Source organism: Manacus vitellinus, unplaced genomic scaffold, assembly GCF_001715985.3.
Source record: "Manacus vitellinus isolate BGI_N305 unplaced genomic scaffold, ASM171598v3 scaffold_29_pilon, whole genome shotgun sequence".
NCBI classification, from domain to species: domain Eukaryota; kingdom Metazoa; phylum Chordata; class Aves; order Passeriformes; family Pipridae; genus Manacus; species Manacus vitellinus.
In genome coordinates, this window is record NW_021940207.1 from 3,562,930 (window position 1) to 3,583,846 (window position 20,917).

At 49.5% G+C, this 20,917-nt stretch overlaps 3 protein-coding genes across 10 annotated transcripts; all 3 read right to left on the bottom strand.

Moving 5' to 3' along the window:
* Positions 1–2,770: 2,770 nt before the first annotated feature.
* Positions 2,771–7,495, bottom strand: CUNH2orf72 (chromosome unknown C2orf72 homolog). Its single transcript, XM_029960796.1, is given in 9 exon segments — positions 2,771–3,337; positions 4,515–4,631; positions 6,968–7,024; positions 7,027–7,077; positions 7,080–7,176; positions 7,179–7,212; positions 7,214–7,263; positions 7,266–7,372; positions 7,375–7,495. Coding segments are annotated over 9 exon segments (726 nt in total). The 3' UTR covers positions 2,771–3,245.
* A 6,004-nt stretch (positions 7,496–13,499) lies between these two features.
* Positions 13,500–17,193, bottom strand: LOC108640124. Of its 8 annotated transcripts, none has more exons than XM_018075051.1 (5): positions 16,401–16,450; positions 15,699–15,707; positions 14,896–15,483; positions 14,295–14,428; positions 13,500–13,578 (listed from the first exon to the last, which is right to left on the bottom strand). In XM_018075051.1, exons 3-4 carry the CDS (start codon positions 15,452–15,454, stop codon positions 14,322–14,324), a joined length of 666 nt encoding a protein of 221 aa, XP_017930540.1. In that variant the 5' UTR covers positions 15,455–15,483; positions 15,699–15,707; positions 16,401–16,450; the 3' UTR covers positions 13,500–13,578; positions 14,295–14,321. The 8 variants fall into 8 exon arrangements, with proteins under 8 accessions (XP_017930540.1, XP_017930542.1, XP_017930539.1 ...); XM_018075053.2 differs by having other exon boundaries at positions 14,896–15,486; positions 16,401–16,440; XM_018075050.2 differs by lacking the exons at positions 15,699–15,707; positions 16,401–16,450 and adding an exon at positions 16,632–17,193.
* Positions 17,194–17,303: 110 nt separating this feature from the next.
* On the bottom strand, positions 17,304–20,911 carry RPL35A (ribosomal protein L35a). Its single transcript, XM_008924509.3, has 4 exons — positions 20,813–20,911; positions 19,414–19,566; positions 18,199–18,343; positions 17,304–17,362 (listed from the first exon to the last, which is right to left on the bottom strand). Exons 1-4 carry the CDS (start codon positions 20,821–20,823, stop codon positions 17,339–17,341), a joined length of 333 nt encoding a protein of 110 aa, XP_008922757.1. The 5' UTR covers positions 20,824–20,911; the 3' UTR covers positions 17,304–17,338.
* Positions 20,912–20,917: the final 6 nt, after the last annotated feature.

The following is a 20,917-nucleotide window of genomic DNA, read 5'->3' on the forward strand; positions in this document are numbered from 1 at the left end:
GGAGCTGTGTGGGGACCCCATCAGTGCCCGTGTTCGCGCCGTGCCCAGAGAAGCGGCTGTGCCCCCCTGCCAGGACAGGCTGCCCGCAATGAGGAGGCATCTTTGGGGGCACAGCGTGTGCCTTGGCGTCACAGGGATCAGGGATTTTACCTCATGGATTTACCACCTCTTGCCGGCCGCCTCTGACTCTTCTTAAATGTGTTTCCATGGGGAAAGGCCTTACCCAACCCCATCTCTCCCTTGAAAGGGAAGCACAAGGACAGAGGAGTCTGACAGCCCCCTACCAAATCCTTTTCCCCTTCCATCAGTTGACAGCACAGGGCAGTGACCAGATCTGCACAGACACAGACCTGAAGTTGCCCCAGTTGTGGAGGAACATGGAGTTATTTTGGCTCCTGCCTTGGTTCTGGTACAGACAGATGGGACACGCAGGCTGGTGGATTTCCAAAGGGAAAGTCCAGCTCAACAGCAATGGTGCTGCCTTCTGGAGGGCTTGAATTCCCTGATGTCATCAGTGAGTGAAAGTTATTAATGAAAGTTCTTAATGAAAGTTCTTGATGAAGGTTACCAGAGACCTACCCAAGACACCAAGACGGGCAGCTCCACCTTAAAGACAACTGGGAAGATCTCCTGCCTTCCCCACTGCCCCACTTGAGCTGCTCACAGACCAATTCTGTGACCACCAGTTCTGCTGGTCTTCCAGATATCATACAATGGGGTCACTTTCATTCCCTACCCATATCCCTTTTATTCAAACCAAGATAAATATGAGTTAAGCCATGGATAATGCTACTTCAAGGATAACACCATGGCAAACAAACAAACAAACAAAACCCCAGAAGCACATTCCAATTCAGAAATTAAATGTCTTTATTTTTTACAACAAGCACATAACAGTGCCCTTACCTTATTAAATAAATGAAACATGTAAAACTATCTGCTTACAGCTCCATGTGTCCAGATGGTGAAAAAAGACGAGCAAAAAAAAGAAAAAAGGATTCCAGTCACTTTTATTCATCAGTCAAAGGTAAACAACACTTTTGATCAAAAGTATTCCCACTCACATCTCCTAAAGCCCCAGGCAGTTCATCTGCTTCCACAGAAGTCTTCCTGAAAAGGTAAACCTGCATGATTTACCTAAAAATTACCAGTAAATAAATCCATTGGATTTTCAGCACCAAGGTAAGTTTAACTGCAAATCTGTGCTCTTGGGCCACCTCTGCATTGCTGAATTCCTGGCAGCAAAGGCCAAATGCTGCAAGAAAATAAAGATTTCCCCCACCACAGTGTCAAGTCCTACTGGACTCACTGAACCAAGGGCTTTACTGGGAGATACAGACCTGCCCAGTGACCTGGGCTCTGCTGTGCAGACAAGCAGAGGGACTTCCCTGCACAGCAGAGCCATGGGCTCGTGCCAGGGATGGAGCAGGAAGGAACCTTCATCCCACCAAGATGCACTTAGTGCTCAGTGCTGAAACCTGGAGTCATGCATAGAGCCACTCACACCAAGTGTCTTCATTGAGTCACTTAGTTACATTTGTATTTTCCACCTGGTCATTAGCACAGAAATCCTGCAGAAATCCTGCAGGCTTGAAGGAGAGCGGGTTGGTGCCCTCTCTGCAGAGCAACATGCTCTGTCAATGCCAGCTGCTCTCCACAGCCACATCCACACAGGAAAGTGTTTCTGCTGTGAAGAGACGTGACATGCACTTCCCCAAAGGCTGCTCACATGGACTTGGCATCCTGGCAACACTCCCCCTCTTGCCCACTCCAGCATGCCCCAGACACCCTCAGCCACACTCCTCCAGCCCAAAGGGCAAAGCAACACCATCACTAAAGGGACCAGTTCCAAACCTGAGAGCTGCTGCTCTCTGCTCCAGTGTTACCATCATAACCCCGGCGGGGTAGGCAGGTGTTGGTGTCCCCATCCCACTGGTAGGGAAACTGAGGCACAGAAAAATGATGTGGTGAAAAATATTGATGATCATGGTCATGAGTGGAGCTGGGTAAAAAAAAACATCCCTTGCTCCAGATAAGAGCTAGAGAGATGCTGAAGGCACAGTGCTGGGAGAGAGTGCTGGCCAGAGCTGGCAGGACTGCAGGCACTTCAGGTGCCACTGGGAAAAAGGAGCCGGAGAGGGGACAGACATGCACAGAGGATGTACTGACACAAATCAGCTGAATTTGCTGATCTGAACTGGATCAAACTCCTAAAGAACCCAGCAGCTTGTGCTAAAAATAAGACATGTTTTACATTGCATAAAGTAAGAATGGAAAAGGTAGTAATATTCCTCATAAACCAAGGATTTATAATTATTTGTGTTGCCACACATACTACAGGCAGCCCTTTGGAACTACTTAAATAGATCATTTTTATATATTTATTCATGAAGCAGCCACATCTTGTGTTACCTGTCACCTCCAAGCTCTGCCATCACATAGCTGTGGAGATGTCCCAGGTAAGATGGGCCTCTCCCATAGCCCCATCTAACACCAGCCACACCTAACTGTCCATCTGCCACCCCTCCAACCCAGGCAGTCCATCAGCCAGTCTGTGAGCACTAGGACAAGCCAGAGGAATCCTGCTCCCAAATCACACTCTGCTCAAGCTGCCATTACTATCAATATCTTTTATGTTATTCCTGCTACCCACAGTGGGCTGTTACTCCATTCTTCACTTTACACAGTTACACTCAAGCCTTTTCAGTAGCTGGTAGATCCAGGACCTCATTTAGTCCCATGCAGTCTCTCCACACCACTGTCACTTGTCTTTTTTTTTTTTTTTTGGCTCAATCACAAAGAGAGTGGGAACTTCAAAGCACCAATAAAGCAGGAAAACAAGGCAGCAGAATTGGTCTGCCAGGGAGGCCAGCCCTGGCAGCCTCAGCAGGGAACTTTGCTCAGAATTAGAAAATGCTCCTCATTCTTCAAACAGGTGGCTGCATTTCATGCTCAAATTCCCAACGTTATCTTGCCCAGGATATGGGATACATCCCCAAAGGCCTTCTCAGAAGCCCAGTGTCCAGCAGCAGCTCCAGGCACAGCAGGGAATGGCTCTCTGGCACAGACCCCAGAGGCTGTCGGCAGCTCCAGAAGACCCTGAGGAGTTCAGCTGAGCAGCTTCTCCATGGAGTGGTGGGTCCTTGGAGGAGAGGGTGAGTGAGCATTGCACCAGCTCCTCCTCCCACTGCTCCAAATCCAGCGGGCAGATCTGGGATGTGGACTGTGCTGGGTGCCCAGCAGCTCTAGGTGCCTGTGCCTCCAGCAGCTTCTTCGCAGTTTCCATTGGGGGACAGGCTGGTCAGAGCCACTTCTTCCTCGGGGTCCTGCAGGCCACCTACAAAGAGAAGAGAGAGGTCAGGGGAGATCTGAATGAAAAACCCTTCCTCATACAAAATATAAAAGATGAAAAGAAAGCATGGAATGAAGCAGTTGATGTATACTCATAGTCTAAGCACAACTGATTTTTTTCGTAACTGAATTTTATTGTGTTTTATGAACTCAACATTGCTTCAGCAAATAGAGCAAAGGAGCACAGGGTCCAGCTCCTGGCCTCCTGAAGTCTCAGCAAGCTCAGAACAAGTTGCATGGCCATAAGGCATCATTTGCCTGACACTGACAGCAAGATCAGGCACTCTTCTGACCCTGAAAGACCTGTCTCAAAGCTACACGAAGTGGACATTTCAGTTGTTTTCTCCAAACTCCTATGCACTTTAAGCATTTTATGTGTTTAAGAGGCATTTGGACAATATCCTTAGTAAAATCTTTTAATGTTTTGCAAGCCCCAAAGTGGTCAGGCAGTTGGACTAGATGATCATCATAGGTCCCTTTCAACTGAAGATATTATATATTCTATTCTTTTTACAGCAAAGGAGCTTTCCCTCCTCTTTGTGCTTCATAGAACAATCTAGATCTCCACACTACACACCTTGTAGGCACCTGCATGAGTTTCTTTCTGCAGAAAGAAAATCACTGCTGGGAAAGGCAAGCAGAAGTGCCAACTGTGCACAAAGGCTGAACACAAGACTATTTGTTATCTGAACAATTTCCTTTAGAATCAGGGAGCCCAAGGCTGATTGCCCTTCCCTTCTCTCTGCCAGCCCCAAAGGCAAGTGGTTTGAACACTCCTTCCAGCTGTGTTTGCAGGAAAACACCATGTAACATCAGAGTGATACTTCTAATTCATTGTTTAGCCAGACAGGAGTTCTGCTGCCAGAAACTCCAGCAAAAGGCAGCTGAGTTCAGCAGTGCTTCCAGGGGTATATTTGGGCACTGGACCCAGCATGGCTTTGTTTAGGCAAGCGAAAGATCAGAAAACAGGGAGACAGCAACACAAAAGACAGATGTGTGCTGGTTGTCTTCAGGTTTGGGCCAAACCACAGCCAGGGAAGAGGGGCCAACTGCAGAGCTGGAAATAGCTGAAGGAGGCCACCAGCAAGGGGCTTGGGCACCAGGGAGTCAGTGAGGAACCTCTGATGGTCACAGCAGAGTACAAGGGAGGGAGCAGGGCATACCTTCATGAATGTTGTTTGCAGCTTTTGCTTTGTGATCTTTTCTCCAGCTCCTCTGTTTCCAAGAAATGCACCGCAGGAAGGATGGTAGCCTCCACCTCTCCCTGTCTTTCCCCTCTTCTGAATAAATGAGAGAAGGTGAGTTTAGACTGGTAGCAGGTCAGCCCTGCTGCTGCCCCACTTCCACTCCACAAGCCCAATTTCTCACAGCAAAACCAGGTCCACACCACAGAGCCACCCATGAAAAGCACAGAGCAGTTCCTGACAATCCTTATTTCTGGCTGAAACCTCTCTTCTATCCTGGAAATTTGTCTCCAGTGTCAGTTTCTACTTTGCTACCTCACTGCCAAAACCATTCTGGAGGCAGCAGCCCAGAGTGAGCAAGAAACCTGGCAAGAGGAGCTCAGCCAGCACAGGTGGCCAGGCTGGGAATTGACATAGTGAGGGAATTCCCACAGAAGGAAGATTTTCTTTTGCATTATCACACAGCTTCTGCACCATCAACCTATTTACTGTTCCCTGCTTTATTAAGCAATTCCCTGAACACACACAGGCTTGCAGCACACTGAAAACTGCAGCAAATTGCAGAGAGCCTGTGGTCGATGTATTTATTCTGGAAGACAACAAAGTTACTACAGATTTTCAAGCCATTATAGTAAAACACTACAGCAGCTTGTAAAATACTACAGCAGTGTAATTTTTATGGTCTCCAACAGCAGCAGTTCAGCATCTCCATTGAGCCTTTCACCTCCTAATCAGATAACAATGATAACAAATTCAGTGTCCTTCAGCTTATCAAACCATTGCGACACTAAAGGGTTCACAGTGACAATCCTTCCTGCCAGTCAACAAAACAAAAGCTCTAGTGAACTGCCGGCATGGCTCTTTAGAGGCATGGCTATGCTTGGGATCCCTCTGTCCACATGGAGATTTTGGAAGGCAGGACTCAGGAGCATGGAAAGAAGCTGTCCCTGCCTAAGGCTGAACCCTAGAGCTGATGAGTGTCCTCATTACACATGCAGGTCCTGGGACACTTACATGACTCAGAGTACCAGGCAGAGCACCAGAGCTGAATTAAAGCTGAGTCCTCCTACCCACCACAGTTATAAAGCACACACAAACAGGCTGCAACACCCAATCCAGCTCCTCCTGCTCCTCGTTCTCCACAGCTACATATACTAAGCCAAGCACTAGCAGTGTGCCAAGGTAGAAAAAGGTCATGTATGCAGGGATGCTTTTCTGCATCTGATGCCCCACCAGGCTGCTGTGACCAGAACTGGAGGACTCACTGGTGTCTGAGAGCACACCAGAAATTCTTGCAGCAGCAACAATGTGAGGAAGACAAAAACTTGCAAAAGGAGAGAAGTTGGAAAGTAGATTGTGCATGCCTCAGTTACAGAGTTGGCAGAAGACAGCCCTGTGCTGTCACAATGGGTCCTCGCCATCTCAAAGCTTCTCGATGTTCAGATCCAAGATTCTGGGCTGAGCTGATGGAAAAAAGCACCTGAACTGCAGCCAACTATCCCGATGTCCCAGGGATCCCAGAGGACCCTGTCAATGTGATGCTGAAGGCAAGTGCCAGGACCCATTACGGTAAAGGCAGCAAGATAGCAGAATACTCCAGCCCCTGGAAATGCTGGGGAGCAAGGGAAAAGTGGGAAAAAATGTAAGAAGGGAGGATGAAAGGGAAACAGCCCAAAACAATCAGTGCCAAAGATTAAGGTGTTTTGCGTGGCATCTGTGACAGCAGAGCCTGCCCAGCTGCCCATCACCCTGCAGTGGCACACAAACATGTCTCACCTTTCGCCTCAGAACAAGTGCTGTTCCTCAGGCCTGACTGACACCCAGCTTTCATCCTGCCGTCCTCACCTTGACATATGGTTTTACACCCAAACGATGACTTGCTGTTCTCACTTATTCATATTGTAAAATCAGCATAAGCATCTTCCTCCTGCAGGAAGGTCAGGTCCTGCCTGCACCCTACAGCATGGGCCACACCCAATCCTGCATCCCTCAAGAACACATGTGGAACAAGCATGGAAGGCCACCATGTCATGGATGGCCAGAATGTCACAACTGTCACCTGCCACATCCCTGTTATCCGTGAGCTGCTCCAGTACTTCCCAAACTGCTGGGATATTTCTCCAGCCGCTAGAACTGGGAACCTCACCAAAAAGCAACAGATCCCACTGGGAAGGCTCAGATCCTGCTAACATGAAAGAGGTCTCATTGGAGAAAGACCCCATCAGGAATGGTCAGATCCCGATGGGAAAAGCCAGATCCCATTGAGGGGGAGATCCCATCAGGACATCAGACCCCATTAGGATGGGGTAGATCCCACCAAGGAGGGGAAGATTCCGCAGGAAAACGGAGGAAATCCCGCTATAAAATCCCCAGGGTGAGAAGAAGGAAGGGTCGGCCCGGCCCCCCGGTGTTCCCCCCGCCCCGGTCGGTACCTGCGGGGTGCTGCAGGGCGGCCCGCAGGGCGCGGCAGGCGGCGGCGCGGCACTCGCCGGGCAGCCGGGGCTGTACCGGGCCGCCTGCACCGTGCCGGGCGCCGGGAAGTCTGCCGCACGCGGCGTCCAGCACGCGCCGCGTCCTCGCCGTCCCCGCCGGGCAGCAGGACGCCCACGACGGCGGGCGGCGGCGCCGCGGGCAGGCGGCCCCCCGCACGTCCCGCACCACCTCCCGCAGGCGGCCCGGCCCCGCGGCCCCGCACCGCCCCGCTCAGCACCAGCAGCAGCCCGCGCTTCCCAGCGCTCTCCGCCGCCCGCCGCCCGCCGCCGCCGCCGCGACCGGCACCCCCGGCACCGGGCAACGGTGGGCGCGGCGCTCGTCGCCCAGGAGGTCGCGGGCAAAGCGCCCATCGCGGGGCCCGCCGGGGGGGCCTCCCTCGGCCACTCGGCCACCCCAAGCACCGCCCCGCCGCCCGCCCGCCGCTCCACCAGCGCGCCCGCAGCTTCCTGCAGCTCCGCCGCCGCCATCCCCGCCCGTGCGCCCTGCCGCCCCGCACCCGCACCCGACACCGCACCGCCCCAGCCCCGGCTCCGCACCGCCCACTGCCCGCACCCGCCCACCAGCCCCGGCCCCCGCGCAGAGCAACACCCCCTGCGCACACCCCCGGGCAGCGGGGCGGGGGCGGAATGTTTATGGATTGCCCCCCTCCAGCCCCGTCCCGTACCCGCACACACCCCCGGGGAACAGCCCCCGCCTGCTGCAGGGTGGGCACAGAGGAGATGGTATTAGTGGGGGGCATGGGACCCCCCGATCGGCCACACAACCAGACTCGGAGCTCTTGCACGGGCTGGTCTTGTTTCACATGAAGAGGTGATAAAATTCAGGCAAAAACCGTGCTGTGGAGGGGCTAGGAGTGTGAGAGAGGGATGAGCAGAGACTGTGGTGACTGCAAAGTGGGACACACACGGGGCCACAATAGAGGAGCAGCTGATCATACACCTCAAAGGGTATAAGGTGTGCCTTAAGGTGTAACATCCCATACCCCAGGGCAGTGATGGAGTGAACTCCCTGACATCGTGTGCCATTGGCACTACGGAGCTGCACAGACTGGCCGAGCTATAGCCACACCTGGAAACAATTCCATTTGGAAATAATTATGCCTTCAAAGGGCATACCCACTCCACTGGTCACAAGTTTCCCAATTTGTACCCAGCTGAGCTGCAGTCCCCAAACCACACACTGCATCTCTGAATCCCTCCCCAGATCAGTGCCCTTTGGCTTTCCTTCTGCAAACATCACATCCATCCCCCTCCACACAAAACACAGCCCACAGTCACAGCCCCACCAGCATCATCAGTGCTCTACAGTGATACACACACGTCCCATCAAAGCACAAATGTTTGCAGGGGTAAATCTGGAGCGTTAGTCAGGGCTTTGCTTTAGTCAGGGCTTCAGTGCTGGCGCTTGTTACACGTATCCCACGAGCTGGCTCTGCCGTCTGACGGTGAATGAAAGCCTCTGTGCCCAGCCCTGGCACTTGCACGGGGACGCTCCAAACCATGCCATGTGCTAAATACTTCCCCTCTGCCATATCAGAACTGGCTCCTCCAAACCAGTAACGGTAATATCTTATCATAACCTGGGAAGGGATAAACAGCTCAAAGGTGCAAACGGCCAGAATCACCTTGGCTAGTCCCTCTCTGAGGCCGTTTGAAGCCAAACCATCTCTGAGTGCACTGGGGGGGGTGAAAGCAGAGCCGAAATCCGTGTGCCTGCCCTGGATCAGTGATTCCCAACATGTGCATAGGGGCACACTTGTGGCAGGAAGGTGTCTGAGCCAGGTGCCTGCTCCCTGCCCTTACTCGTGGCCATCTGTCCCCAGAGCCCAGCAGATCAGCAGTCACAGCACCGTGAGGGATGTGCCACAGGCTGGTCCTCAGGCTGGTGACAGCTTGGGAGGGTCACCGTGCATCACCAGTTTTAATCCTGGAAAACATTTGCCCCAGGTATGACAGTCTGAGCAAATGCTACCCTAGGCCAGCATTGTGGGGCTGGACAGCCCAGGCAAGGGCTTCAGAGAGACTTTCTGCCCTGGGTCCTAGCAAAAGTAACTTACTCATTACATGTGCTGATAAGCAAATGGGGAGGGAAGAGGGGAGATAAAACAGAAGGATTAGGCTCCTCTTCCAAAGATCAGGGTCTATTGTTGCAAGAGCCTACGCTTCCATGCCAACATGATAGCCCTCACAGCAGCTGTCAACATGGCAGGGCTAAAGTCAGACATAACTCAACAGCCAGGTCTGGCCTTAGTATTGCCCAGATTTTGTACTAACAAGGATTTTTTTCTCATCTGTTCAGAATCCTGCTCATGGCCCTCATGGGCCAGTGGAGAAACGCCCAGGTGTAATCAGCACCATGAGCTCTGCCAGCAGCAGCAGGAGGGGCCAAGAGGGTGTGATAGTCCCAGAAACCCTCATCTCCCTGCAGACTGCCACAAGAAGACCCACAGAGTGTTTAAACTCCTTATGAGCTGCCAGCACAGCCTGTCCTGTGCCCATTACACCATCCCTGATGTGCAGCCCATTTACAGTACAGGTCTCACAGGGTTTTCAAGCAGTGCCGTGCCAGTGACTAGCCTGGAGATGCCAAGATGCCTCAGGCATTGGGAAGTTGGCTTTCAGGCAGGCAATTCCCAAGATTTATGAAGATAAATCTTGCAGAGAAAGTATAGAAAAAATTGAAGTTATCCTCCTAACTCAGCTCAGAAAGCACACCATTGGCTACTTTTCTGCAGCAGCCACAATGTTTAAACTGCCAGGACAGCCACTAAAAAGTAATATTTGGGACTACATAGAACTGTTCTCCATGGCCACTGCAATTCTTTAGTTAATTTTGGGTACACACCAGCAAAGGCTGGTTGGAAAGGTGAATGTCACCCACAATACCCAAACAACCTTGTTTACATTTCTTTACTCATTAACAGAGGTAAGATTTAATAGCACATACAACTTTATCTCCTTTCGTGTTACTTAAAGAGGTACCACTCAAACAGATCAGAGGCACTCATGAGCTCAGCGGCGTTTGTAGTCCCCCACAAAGTGTCTTCAGAGCCCTGTCAGGAATCTGAGCAAAAACACAGATATATTTATAAGGCCTGACACTCCTTCAAGTATCCATCTGACAGTCACAATTGTAGAGAATCTCTACAGACAGCCCTAAATGAAAGTAATCACATCTCTTACATATGCCCATAGCTGTTCAGAGCAGACACAACAGCTGCTCATTTTGGACTTCAAAGGAGGAGAGAAGATGCTTTGTTCTGAGAAATAAATTTGGGATGTGTATTAGTAGTGTCTTGAAGTCTAAACAAAATCAAAGGTCTGGATTAGAGCCCTTAAGAAGTGCATTTACCAAGATTAACCTTGCTTCTAAAGAGAGTAGAAAGAGGACAGAAAAAGGATTCTCATGCTAATTTTGACGCAGAGGTGCTCACAGGAGCACATGGAAAAGCCTCTGAGCCAGCCAGGAATGGGAACTGGCTGCTGACAAGCTAAGCCTTAGCAAATCTTTGCACAAGTGCTCTGTCACAGACCTGCTCTCCAAGACTGCTTCAATTTACTGCTTTGGAAAAACACGTCCTTATGAGTTGCTGTGAAGTATCTGCTTTACTTGTGCAGCACTACCAGGAGCATTGCTGCAGGGCACCAGCACTTCACTGAGCTCTTCATCCAGGGAGATCTGCTAGGGTCCTCCAAAGAAGTAGCAGAGGAGGTAATAGTGAGAGAAGAAAATACCCGAAACCTCATCTATCCCGTTGCCCTGAACATCCCAGTCCCACTGATACCCTTCTAGCCCGTCTCCTGTTCACTCCTCCATGGCTCTTCCAATCTCCTCCAGTGACCTTCCCCAAAACTCCTCTCAATCTTTCTGGCCCCTGAACACAAACCTCTTCCTATTTTTCACCCACTGAAGTCTGAACTTTGTATCAAACCAGACAGAACCCTTTCTGTTACAAATTCAGTCACAACGAAATCCAAGCTGGGTCATCACTTTGTTCTGCCCAGGTCCCCTTGCCCCAGACCTCCAGGGACAGCTGGGTCAGCTCCAGTTTTGGTCCCGTGGCAGCCTGTACCAACTCAGCCCTGGCCTGGATCCATGCAAGTCATCACACTTCTCTGAGCTCCACTCAGGGGAGGTTACACACCATAAGCAAATAAAGTTGGGAACTTCCAGGTTGCCCTATGCCAGGGACACACCCTTGCTTCCTGATGGGGAACCTCAAAGATTTCCCTGCCTCTCTTCTCCCAAATCCTGTTCCCTTTGAAAGTTATGCCTCTTCCTGCCCATCTCTGGAGTTGTCCTAATTTTCCTCCTGTTTCCTTAAGTCATCATCCCTTTCTGGATGGCAAAGGGGCATTGGAAGGTATGTCTGAAGAGGATGGGAACCTGGCACAGGGCCATGTGCAGGGAGCCCAAACTGTTGTGTCAGTCGTGATCACACAATAGGAGGGATGCCTTTGCCTGTCACCTTAGAGATGAATGGAGGTTGCCCCTCAGGCTGCTTTGCTCTTTGATCCTCCACTGGAAGATGTTGAAAAACTGGCAATAAATATGAAATCAGACCCAAGGATCAAGCTGCCTCTTTTGGCCTTTTTTCTGGCTGTCCTGCCAGACCCTCATCTGGACCTTGCTTTTGGTTTGACACCAGGACCCATGACTAGCTGTTCACAGCCACCAGTCTCCATTCTTTCCCAGTACACATGTGCCTTTGACACCAGCAGCCCAGCTTTTCTGTGCTTACCTTTTGCAGCACGTCTTAAAAAATCACCCCAAATGTCACCAAGATGGAAACCAGTAGCTGGGGACCACTGCAAGGAGATGCAGCCCCTCCTGCCTCCCTCATGCTCCCTCTTGCCTCCTCCATCCTCCTCCACAAAGCCTCTTCTTGCCACAGGCCAAGCTCTCAGGTTCTCAGAACTGCTCTCTTTAAAAAGGCAAAGAAAGGGCATATCATCAGCTTCCCAGGCTGGAGTTGCTCTGATGGGTAGAGCAGGTGGGTTTGGTTCTACCTGTGCTGACACTGTTGAGCCCTGAAAGAGGCCACAGAGTGGCCCTTTTGGTACACTACATGGCACCAAAGGGCAATTGAGCTTTGCCCAGGCATGTAGTGCCAGATCAGTGAGGAGCAGGGCTAGGCAAGGGTGTTTCAGAAATGTACAAGCTTGGTCTGGATGGCAAAGCTTGGCTTAGGTGCTGTCTTGAGCAAGATCATCTTCCAGAGGTTACACACTGATCCTCAGGTATCAAGAGCCCACAGGACAGCTGCTCTCTGCTGCTCACAATGTGTGATGCCAGCTGAGCAGAGCAGGTTATTCTCTTCTGTTCTGGGAGTAGAGCTGTTGCCCTTGGCAGACTTCTGGGCCATGCACCAGTGCTCCTTATGCCTGCTGGTGTGCCTCCTCCTTGGGCTGCAGCTGAGCTGGGTGAAGAGGGTTCAGGCCACAGCTCTTTGTTCCTACTTTGCTCCTGGCCAGCCTGGCAGCAGAGCTGTCATGTGAGAACCCACCAACCTTGCATTAGTCAAAGTGAGAAAGGTATTCAGCATTTAAAGAGCAGATGTCCCATGACTTGCCTTTGTTGGACTACAGCAAGTTGGGGGAGAAGTCCCAGCAGCAGAGCAGGGAGCTCTAAGACTCCTGTGTATCCACCCAGGATTAGATGGAGAATGAAGCAAGGTTGCAGATTGAGAGCATCCATGGCATTCTGCCTCCTCTCCTCCTCATCCCAGCCACACTTCCCTGTGCTCCCAGGCCCTGGCCAGAATTTCAGCCTCAAAGTTTCTTTCCCCTTTCACCAGCAGTGCTTGGCAGTGCTGCACATCACCCTGCACAAAAGTGCCCGAACACAGCGCAAACATGCTGCCAAAGGAGAAACTTGATTGCTGCATGGCCTATGCCTGGATTTTGGTGGTTATCCATGAATTTCAGATGCCACAGGAAATAACAGAAACACAGGACCTCATCGTGGCTACTTGCTTTAAGGATGTCCTAATGTGCTGATCAGGAAGCTCTTAACACCAACCTTCCTACACTCACAAACAGCCTGAACTGTACACGTCTTGCATTGACTCAAGGGAACTATTTCTGCAATAGCTTCATCCATAAAACAAAAGTCAATGTCCTCGCTAGTGAAGGGCGTAATTCCTCTTCACATGCCCAAATGCTCGTGGACAGTCTCTTCCACAACAGAGCAATTGGGTCACCTCATCCAAAAGGCTGCCAAGCACCAGCACTACCCGAACACCCGCACCAGGGTTGGTTTGTTTTGAAAAGCCACACGGTACTTAAGGATGTGGAAAGAGCCCATATTTGAAAAATAAGCTGGAGGATCCTTTCCCTGAGAAATGTTGGTTCAGAGGCTCTGTACCACGCCCAAATCCCACCCCTTCTGTACCATACTGCACAAACCTGCAGCTTCAGCAGGAGTTTCGTAGTCTTAAATATAAGCTTTAAAGCTTATAGATACACACAAAGACATACAGAAATGAGATAGATATCAGGCTTTTAATCCTTCTTTTGATGATAATGAAGACCTTAGGACAAGAAAAGATCTGTAAAAAAAAAACAGAAAAGAAATACATTTAAACTCCCAATACAAAACCAGGCAGCTACCCATAGTGCCTTGCCATACCCAGAGAGGATGGAAAATGAGTTCAGCTATTATGTGGTTAATTGGACTTAATAATAATCTACTGCTCCCACAGTTCCTTCCATCCAAAATAACCCATCCCAATAATTCAACCTGCTGGACGTCTATTGGTATCCACTTGTATGTAAGGTCAGCTCCCTGCTACAAAGAACCCTGGGGAGTTTCAGGAGCTTTGTGTTGATGGGAACTACATTCCAAAGACCCCTGCATCCAGGCTTTCTTGGGAAAACATGGTCTTAGGTCTTAGCTCTGAGTTTCTTTCATTATCTCAGTTTTGGGACAGTTTAAATCCAGAGGCCCCTGGCCTGCTCTGATTCCCTCTCTGCTGGCAGCTGGTCTCTTAGGGACAGGTTTCTCAGGGAGAAGCAAGGCATTTTATGCAAAGCAGAAACTCAGTGATTTTTGATAGAAGTTTCCTGGGGTAGATTGTTCAGCCAGTGCAGCAAAGAACTCCGAGGTTTGTGGCCAGGACAGTGTGATGCTGAGGGCACAGTGTCCCCTTCTGGCAGCAGCCACAAAATGAATTATATCCATGCAGAAGGCCTGGGCAGACAAGCAAGGCACCAGGAAGGAAGTGTTCTGCAAAAGGACATCCAGGTGAACAGTGCTAAAACAAACCTGACAGGTTCTGCTGCCCAAGGGAATTCATTCTCCATCCGTCTTTGATACCTTGTCTTGCCTACGTTCAGGCAGAACACGGCAGTATCTGAGCTCCGGGAGCGAAATAATAAATGGCTCCTGGGAGTCGACTTCTAGGGGAGGAAATACAAATGACAGAACAGTTGGCATCATCCTATTCAAAGCTTTGGCCTGTGGCTCACTCAGAGAGGTTGGCACATCCCTCCAGTGAAGAACTGTTAACATCATCAGAGAAAACCCCAGCAGTGGAGTCAGAACTGTAGCTCTTACGCTGAGCAACATTTCTGTAGCCATGTGTGGTTTGGGGCAAGAGCCACCACCATCTGAGTTAGAAGAGGACACAGTTGGTTCAGACACATTGTCCATCCCCATCCCTACGCTTAAGCACTCACTCTTTTTTCTGGCTCACACTGCCTGCAAGGTCCAGCTTATCTTCCCTCCTGTATCTGAATACAGCCACCAAGCACCACTTCCATCTACACTGTTTCTCAGACTCCTCCCTGCTCCAGCCTGAACATGTTTTTGTTTCCAAAAACCCTGTCAGTCCCTCAGCCACGTGTTTAGCTGTGTCACCAGTTACCTTCATGGCAGTTCAAGGCTTCTCTCAGTGCTCTACAGGCAGCTCTCTTTGCCTCCAGGACACTTCCAGGCTGGCCTGGGCTGTAGATCGCTGTCTCCACGGGCAGTTGCAGGGCCCCATCCAGCACACAGTGCATTCTCCTCAGTGCTCTCACTGCCTGGTCCAGCTGCTCCTGGCGATCTGGACGGATCATCACAAGCACCAGCACATCCGGCAGGCAAGGGAGGAGGTTCCTCACATCCCGGATGGCCTCATCCAAGTGATCCCACTGCATGAGCCTCTTCAACACACTGGCTTGCCACAGCATAAAGATCAGATGTGGTGGCATCACATCCTCCTCTTCCTTTCCCTCACTCCCTGTCTGCTGTGGCTTATGTTTGATGTCACCTGTGCCACACAGGTCCCGGGTAAAGTCCACCAGCAATGAGGGGGCTCTTGATTCGGCATCGTCCACCTCCATCACTCCCACCCGTCCATTCCGCCTTCCCAGCATGTCCAGAAGGTTGAGGAGCTCCCAGGTGGTCCGGTCCACAAAGGAGGCAGGTTCCTTTGATGCCATAGCTTCCTCCCACACGTCAGTTTGCTGTGCTGCTGGGGAAAGGAGTGGAAGGGGGTTGCTGTAGCAAAGGGGGTTGCACAGCACAGTCCTCAAAACAGGCAGCACCTGCTGCTCTGAGCAGCAAACGCTGGGTTTGGTGGGACCAAATGAACATTAAAGGAAACAGCAGAGTTTTGACACAAAGATTCAAAAATTGCAGCCTTGTGCTGTTTGATGTTGGACCTCCCAGAAACAGGCTTTGTACCTCAGCAATCTGGTACAGTAGAAAAAGATGATAGAAGAGAGAAAAGGGACCATTACGTATTTTTAGGCATCAAACTCGAGGACTTTTTACCTTCTCATCAGCAAAATCCAGCTACATGGTAGTGACTATAAGCCTACCAACCTGTTGTTACAGTCAAATTTGCTCACTGTTTCCTCCTCCTTCCCCTCTCATGGCTAAATCTGGAAATTCCACCCATCTTTCTTTGAATCCTATGTGTACCACCCACTGGTAGCTGTGGAAGACCAAAGCCCTACTTGACTTGGCCCAACATCCCCTAAGCTGCAGTTTCTCCGTGTTAAAAAAATGCAGCTTTCCATGGCAATGGCCTTCCTGCTGCCAGGGACAGCAGTGGCAGCAGGATTACATCTTGAAGCAAGTCCAGCAAAATCACTTCTATACCACAGCTGAGCAGACAGGTCCAGTTTTCTAATTCCTATTCAAAAGAAAGTTTGATTTACCCAACAATGTACTCTGCACATACAACTACTCCACCTCCTTCAGAAGGAAGAGGATTAGCTGTGAAATACCAGCCCACTGCAGGAGACATGCAAAGCCAACAGTTCAGAGGGCTTCCTGACACATACTGGCAGCAGGGCCAGGCAGGGAGAAGGAAGTTCCCATCACCTGGGAAGGAGGGACTGCACTGGAGCAGGCCCAGGGAGGGATGAGCCAAGGACTCACCTGCCTGCCTGACTAGGGATGCATTGAAAATGATGGAACTACACAGAATATGTAGAACTGCCCACCCAGGGTATCCACAGGTCATTTTGGGACTATGACATCAGCAGCAACCATGACAACCTGCAGTTGTCTCATAACTCCCTTGCGTTTTGGGGGATGTACTAAGATACTCTGAGCCTTGCACTTCAAGACTTAAAACTCATTTTTCACCACCCTTCTTGTTCAACAAACCTTAGACAGCTGTGAAAGTGATGTAACAATCCTCGCCCCACATGAGACAGTGGGATAAGCCCAGGAATCCAGCCAGTGTTACTACTCAGGCACTACAGAGCTGTGATGAAAACAGGTTTAAATAAATTCCACAGAGCAGACACTACAGGCACGGGTGCTGTCCAGGTACACTCGAACTCACTATTCAGGATGCTACTGGAACTACTATCTTCAGATGTGAGAGAGAACTTGCACCTGCTAGGACTTAGTGTCCCACCACTGTGACATACCACTCTTAAGGGTAGGATGTCACAATTACACAGTTTTGTCTCATCAACAGTTCAGCACCACGTGCAGGAAGTTCCCCTCTACCAGATCAGCAAGGAAACAATTCTAGTGTTCTATACAACAGTTGTGTGCAGTTTATGAGGTTGCAAACATTTATTGTTTAGCCCTGCAATGAGCTAAACGTGTGTGATGTTGATTCCATGACAGGAAGCACAGAGGTGGCAGTTATTTATCTTCAGAGTGCAGCCTGCTCTACAAACACCTGTCCAGGAATGTGTCCAATCCCTGTTCCACTGTGCAGCTTTGTGTCCCAACAGCATCTCTGTGCTGTCAACTCTGACACACTACTGAGAAGGAAGTCCCTCAAAATTGGTGGAGGGGATAAAAAACAGAAATGTACAAAAGTTAAACAGATTCTCCATTTTATTTTCAATAAAAATTTAGATCCTAGATGGATACAGCATCTGTAAAACACAAAACCAGATAGAATCATGTTAGATATCTTGTTTTTAAACACAAGTTTTGCAGTTACAATCTAGACCATCAATCTCTTCAACTGCTATAAAAGCAACCCCCCAGTTTACAGAGAAGAGGTGTGACAATGGAAAAGCCCAACAGCTGGTTCAGTGCCTTGCAGTAGCACTTTGCCAGCCCTCCTGCACACTGACAGCAACTGTTCCCACGGCTCTAGATTCAGGATTTAACTGTGCTGTTCCTACTGTGCTTTTTCTAAGGCACAGGAAAGAGGCAGAAAGCAAGGGGTGGCACCCCTCTGATACTCCTTTTGACATCATCAGTATGAAAATACTGCATCACAACTCTGGGTGAGTACTGTACCAAAAGGTACAGTCTCACTGAAGCCCTGTGGCTAAGACACTGACTGTGGAGCAGGTCCCAGCGGACCCGTTAGGACAGCACTCCCCTCAGTTACAACATTTGGGAGGTAGTAGAAAAATTAACAGGTAGGAACTGGAGTAGAAGAATGCAAAAATACATGGAAAAGATCCAGGAAAAAGAAATCAAGGTCGCTTTAGAAGGGACCTGAGTCCTGGAACTTGAAGAGCCTTTCCAGACAACTGGAGCAAGCACACAGGCCCCTGGCAATGAGGCAAATCCCCTGAGCCCAAGAAGCCAGGAATAACCTCTCCTGGCTCCAAAAGGAACACAGTCACTGAGCCACGTTGAACACGACACCAACAGAACAAAACCACAGTTCAAGTGTTCTCTCCTCCTACGTGGAATAAAAAGGCACCTTGAAAACTGCCAATAAATATCTTGTTGCCAAAATAAATCCACTTACCACCCGAATTCTGTGTCCAATGGCCTTGGCAGGAAGGTTGGAGCGGAACTTGGCACGGACCATGCCACTGTTCCCATGGGCCCGTGTCACCTTCCCCCAGATCACCCGTGTCCTGTTGGGCTTCCCCCCGGGAGTTACGGTGTTGCTGGGGAAGAGAGGAAAGGAACAGCTGAGCACGGCAGTCACAGCTCTGCTGTCACCATCAGCGACAGTGTGGCCTCTTCAAGGCACCTCAATGACTTTAATCCACAGCCTTCTTTAACCAGACCAACTTCCACTTTCATTTACCTGTGAAATTTGCCAGGCCTGGAATTTTCACTGTACCTTTCAAACAGATAGGTATTACAGCTTGTAATTTGCCAGAAGCTCCACTGGAGAAGTCTTAACAAGTTACCAGGCTCAAAAATTTGGAAAACTCTACTGCTAACGTGTTCATACTGAAAAATTTCAACTCCAAAGAAAATACAACACCTTATTTATAAGATTTCTCCATGCACAACAAAGGCAAGAGAAGAATAAGCCACTAGAATAGATGACATAAAGTGCTTCAGATGAACAGCCATGTACCATACATTAGAAATGATGGCGGTCAAGTTAACAATCTAATCAATTTTATTCAAGGCAATTCTGAATACTAACGACTACATTCAATAAAATAAAAAACAAAACAAGTGAAAGGTAATAAGATGCTGTTCTCAAAGCATCTATCTTCCAGTGGCAGCAGAGCAGAAGTGACAGAGAGTACTCTGACATGGCCACACAAAAGGCAGGATACAAATTACTCCAGGCTTCACAAAATCATTCTATTGTTTAAGTAACTCAACAGCTCATAGTGCTCAACTCCACACAAATGCACCTCATCTCAATTTACTCTATCAACCCACCTTCAGTTTTTGCCACTCAGGCAAAACTTGCTTCTCATCCCATTTGCTCTCTTAACACACCATTTATGAAGTGAATGATTATTTCACATAACATAATTCTCTAAATTAAAACATATCATCTAACTAAAGCAAAAATAACCAAGAACTTTTAAAACAAAACTAAGCCAGGAAACTGGCCCACAAAGCACTCCACGGACACTCTATTGATAAATCCAGCACAATTAATTTTTGTTTTAACAACAGCTCTGTGAACAGCCTGCTCACATCCTGGCAAGTGCAAAAGCTGACACAAGAGTTGGCTAATTCAACATAAGAATAAAAAGTGACTTACTTTTTAGCTTTGTACACATAGGCACACCTCTTGCCCAGGTAGAAGTCTGTCTCTTGGCGGGCATAAACACCTTCAATCTTCAGAAGAGCCGTGTGCTCCCGCTGGTTTCGGAGGCCACGTTTGTAGCCAGCAAAAATGGCCTTGCACCACAGCCTGGAGACATGAAGAATGTTTGCAAGTTACAATTCATTCCAAGGTAACAAAAGTAAAAACAAATCACGTGCTATTTCAGCACAAACTAGTAGAAATTAAGCAGAGGAAAAACCCCACCTTTACAAATCACTGCTAATCCTTACGTCCAGCGAACAGAGGAAACCCAAATACCCAGTCATGAAGGATTTATGAGAACTGTGCAGCTGACACCACACTACAAGCTTTACACTAAAGCTGAAGTGTTTCAGCATTAGCAACTGATGTTTCCAAATGTCTACTGATACTATGAATAAACACGGCTTTTTGTCTACACACCACAAAACCAGCCTCCTGTCTTGCAGTAACTTCTACAAAAAGTATGAACTGCTCCTAATTTGTAGCCTCAAAGGAATTAGTTGCAGCCTCTGGAGGCAGCCAGAGACACAACTCCACATCCACTGGACACAGACATTACACAAACTCCACAGCAACTCTTGAGGACAAAGTCCTGTCTGCACTACCCAGGTAAAGCCATTATAAGGCTGCTCTACACACCGTGCACACAGCACATCTGTCCCAACTGCATCCACCACCTGTCCCGGGATACAGCAGGATCAAGCTGAGATATCCAGTTCTCCCTGCCACACATGTATAACAGGAGATGAACTCCACGAATAAACGTCAAGACAAAGCTGTGATTCACAGAATCATCGAATGGTTTGGGTTGGAAGGGACATTAGAGACCACCTAGCTTCAACCCCCTTGCCATGAGCAGGGACACCTTCCACTAGACCAGGTTGCTTACAACCCCATCCAACCTGGCCTTGAACACTTCCAGGGAGGTGTCCAAAATCACTCTGGACAACAGAGTACTCAATCCCCCCCATTTACTCAGTCCCTACATCAACAAAAAATCTCGATGGTATAGTAGCTCCCTTACTCAAGGGAGCAGGATGTCCAAGCCTCTCCTGCACACTAGAGGTCCACAAACACTGTACTAACAAAACCAACATCGATATCCCGCATTTAGTGACAGGCCAAGGAAAGCGTGGCACGGCCTTACAACAGCTGTAACAGCCCGTGACAGCGGTTTCAGAATAGGGACATACATCTGTGGGCCAAGCAGAACACCGGGCAGAGGAGTCATCCTGGAAAACTAGACCAGCCACAGGAACATGCATCACTGCTCGCTGTTTTAACACTCCCAGAAATGCCCAGGTGAACAGCGCTGCAGCAGCGAGCCGAGGCCCCCTGGGCAGTCACTCACCTCCCGGTCATGGCGTCCTCCCGCAGACCCGGTCCCGGCAGGCCTGGAAACGACACAAAGCGATGAGTGGACACCTGGGGGCCACCCTGAGCCCCGTGACCTTCC

Excerpts from the sequence above, each read along its gene's own strand:
- LOC108640124 (XM_018075046.2), bottom strand. The coding sequence starts at position 16,485 with ATGACCTGTGGATACCCTGGGTGGGCAGTTCTACATATTCTGTGTAGT. Across the intron at positions 15,487-16,400 it reads ATCCCTAGTCAGGCAGGCAG|CAGCACAGCAAACTGACGTG; the intron begins GTGAGTCCTTGG and ends TCCTTTCCCCAG. Across the intron at positions 14,429-14,895 it reads AGCCTTGAACTGCCATGAAG|AAGTCGACTCCCAGGAGCCA; the intron begins GTAACTGGTGAC and ends TTCCTCCCCTAG.
- RPL35A (XM_008924509.3), bottom strand. Across the intron at positions 18,344-19,413 it reads TATGTGTACAAAGCTAAAAA|CAACACCGTAACTCCCGGGG; the intron begins GTAAGTCACTTT and ends TCTCTTCCCCAG. Across the intron at positions 17,363-18,198 it reads TTGGACACAGAATTCGGGTG|ATGCTGTATCCATCTAGGAT; the intron begins GTAAGTGGATTT and ends TGTGTTTTACAG.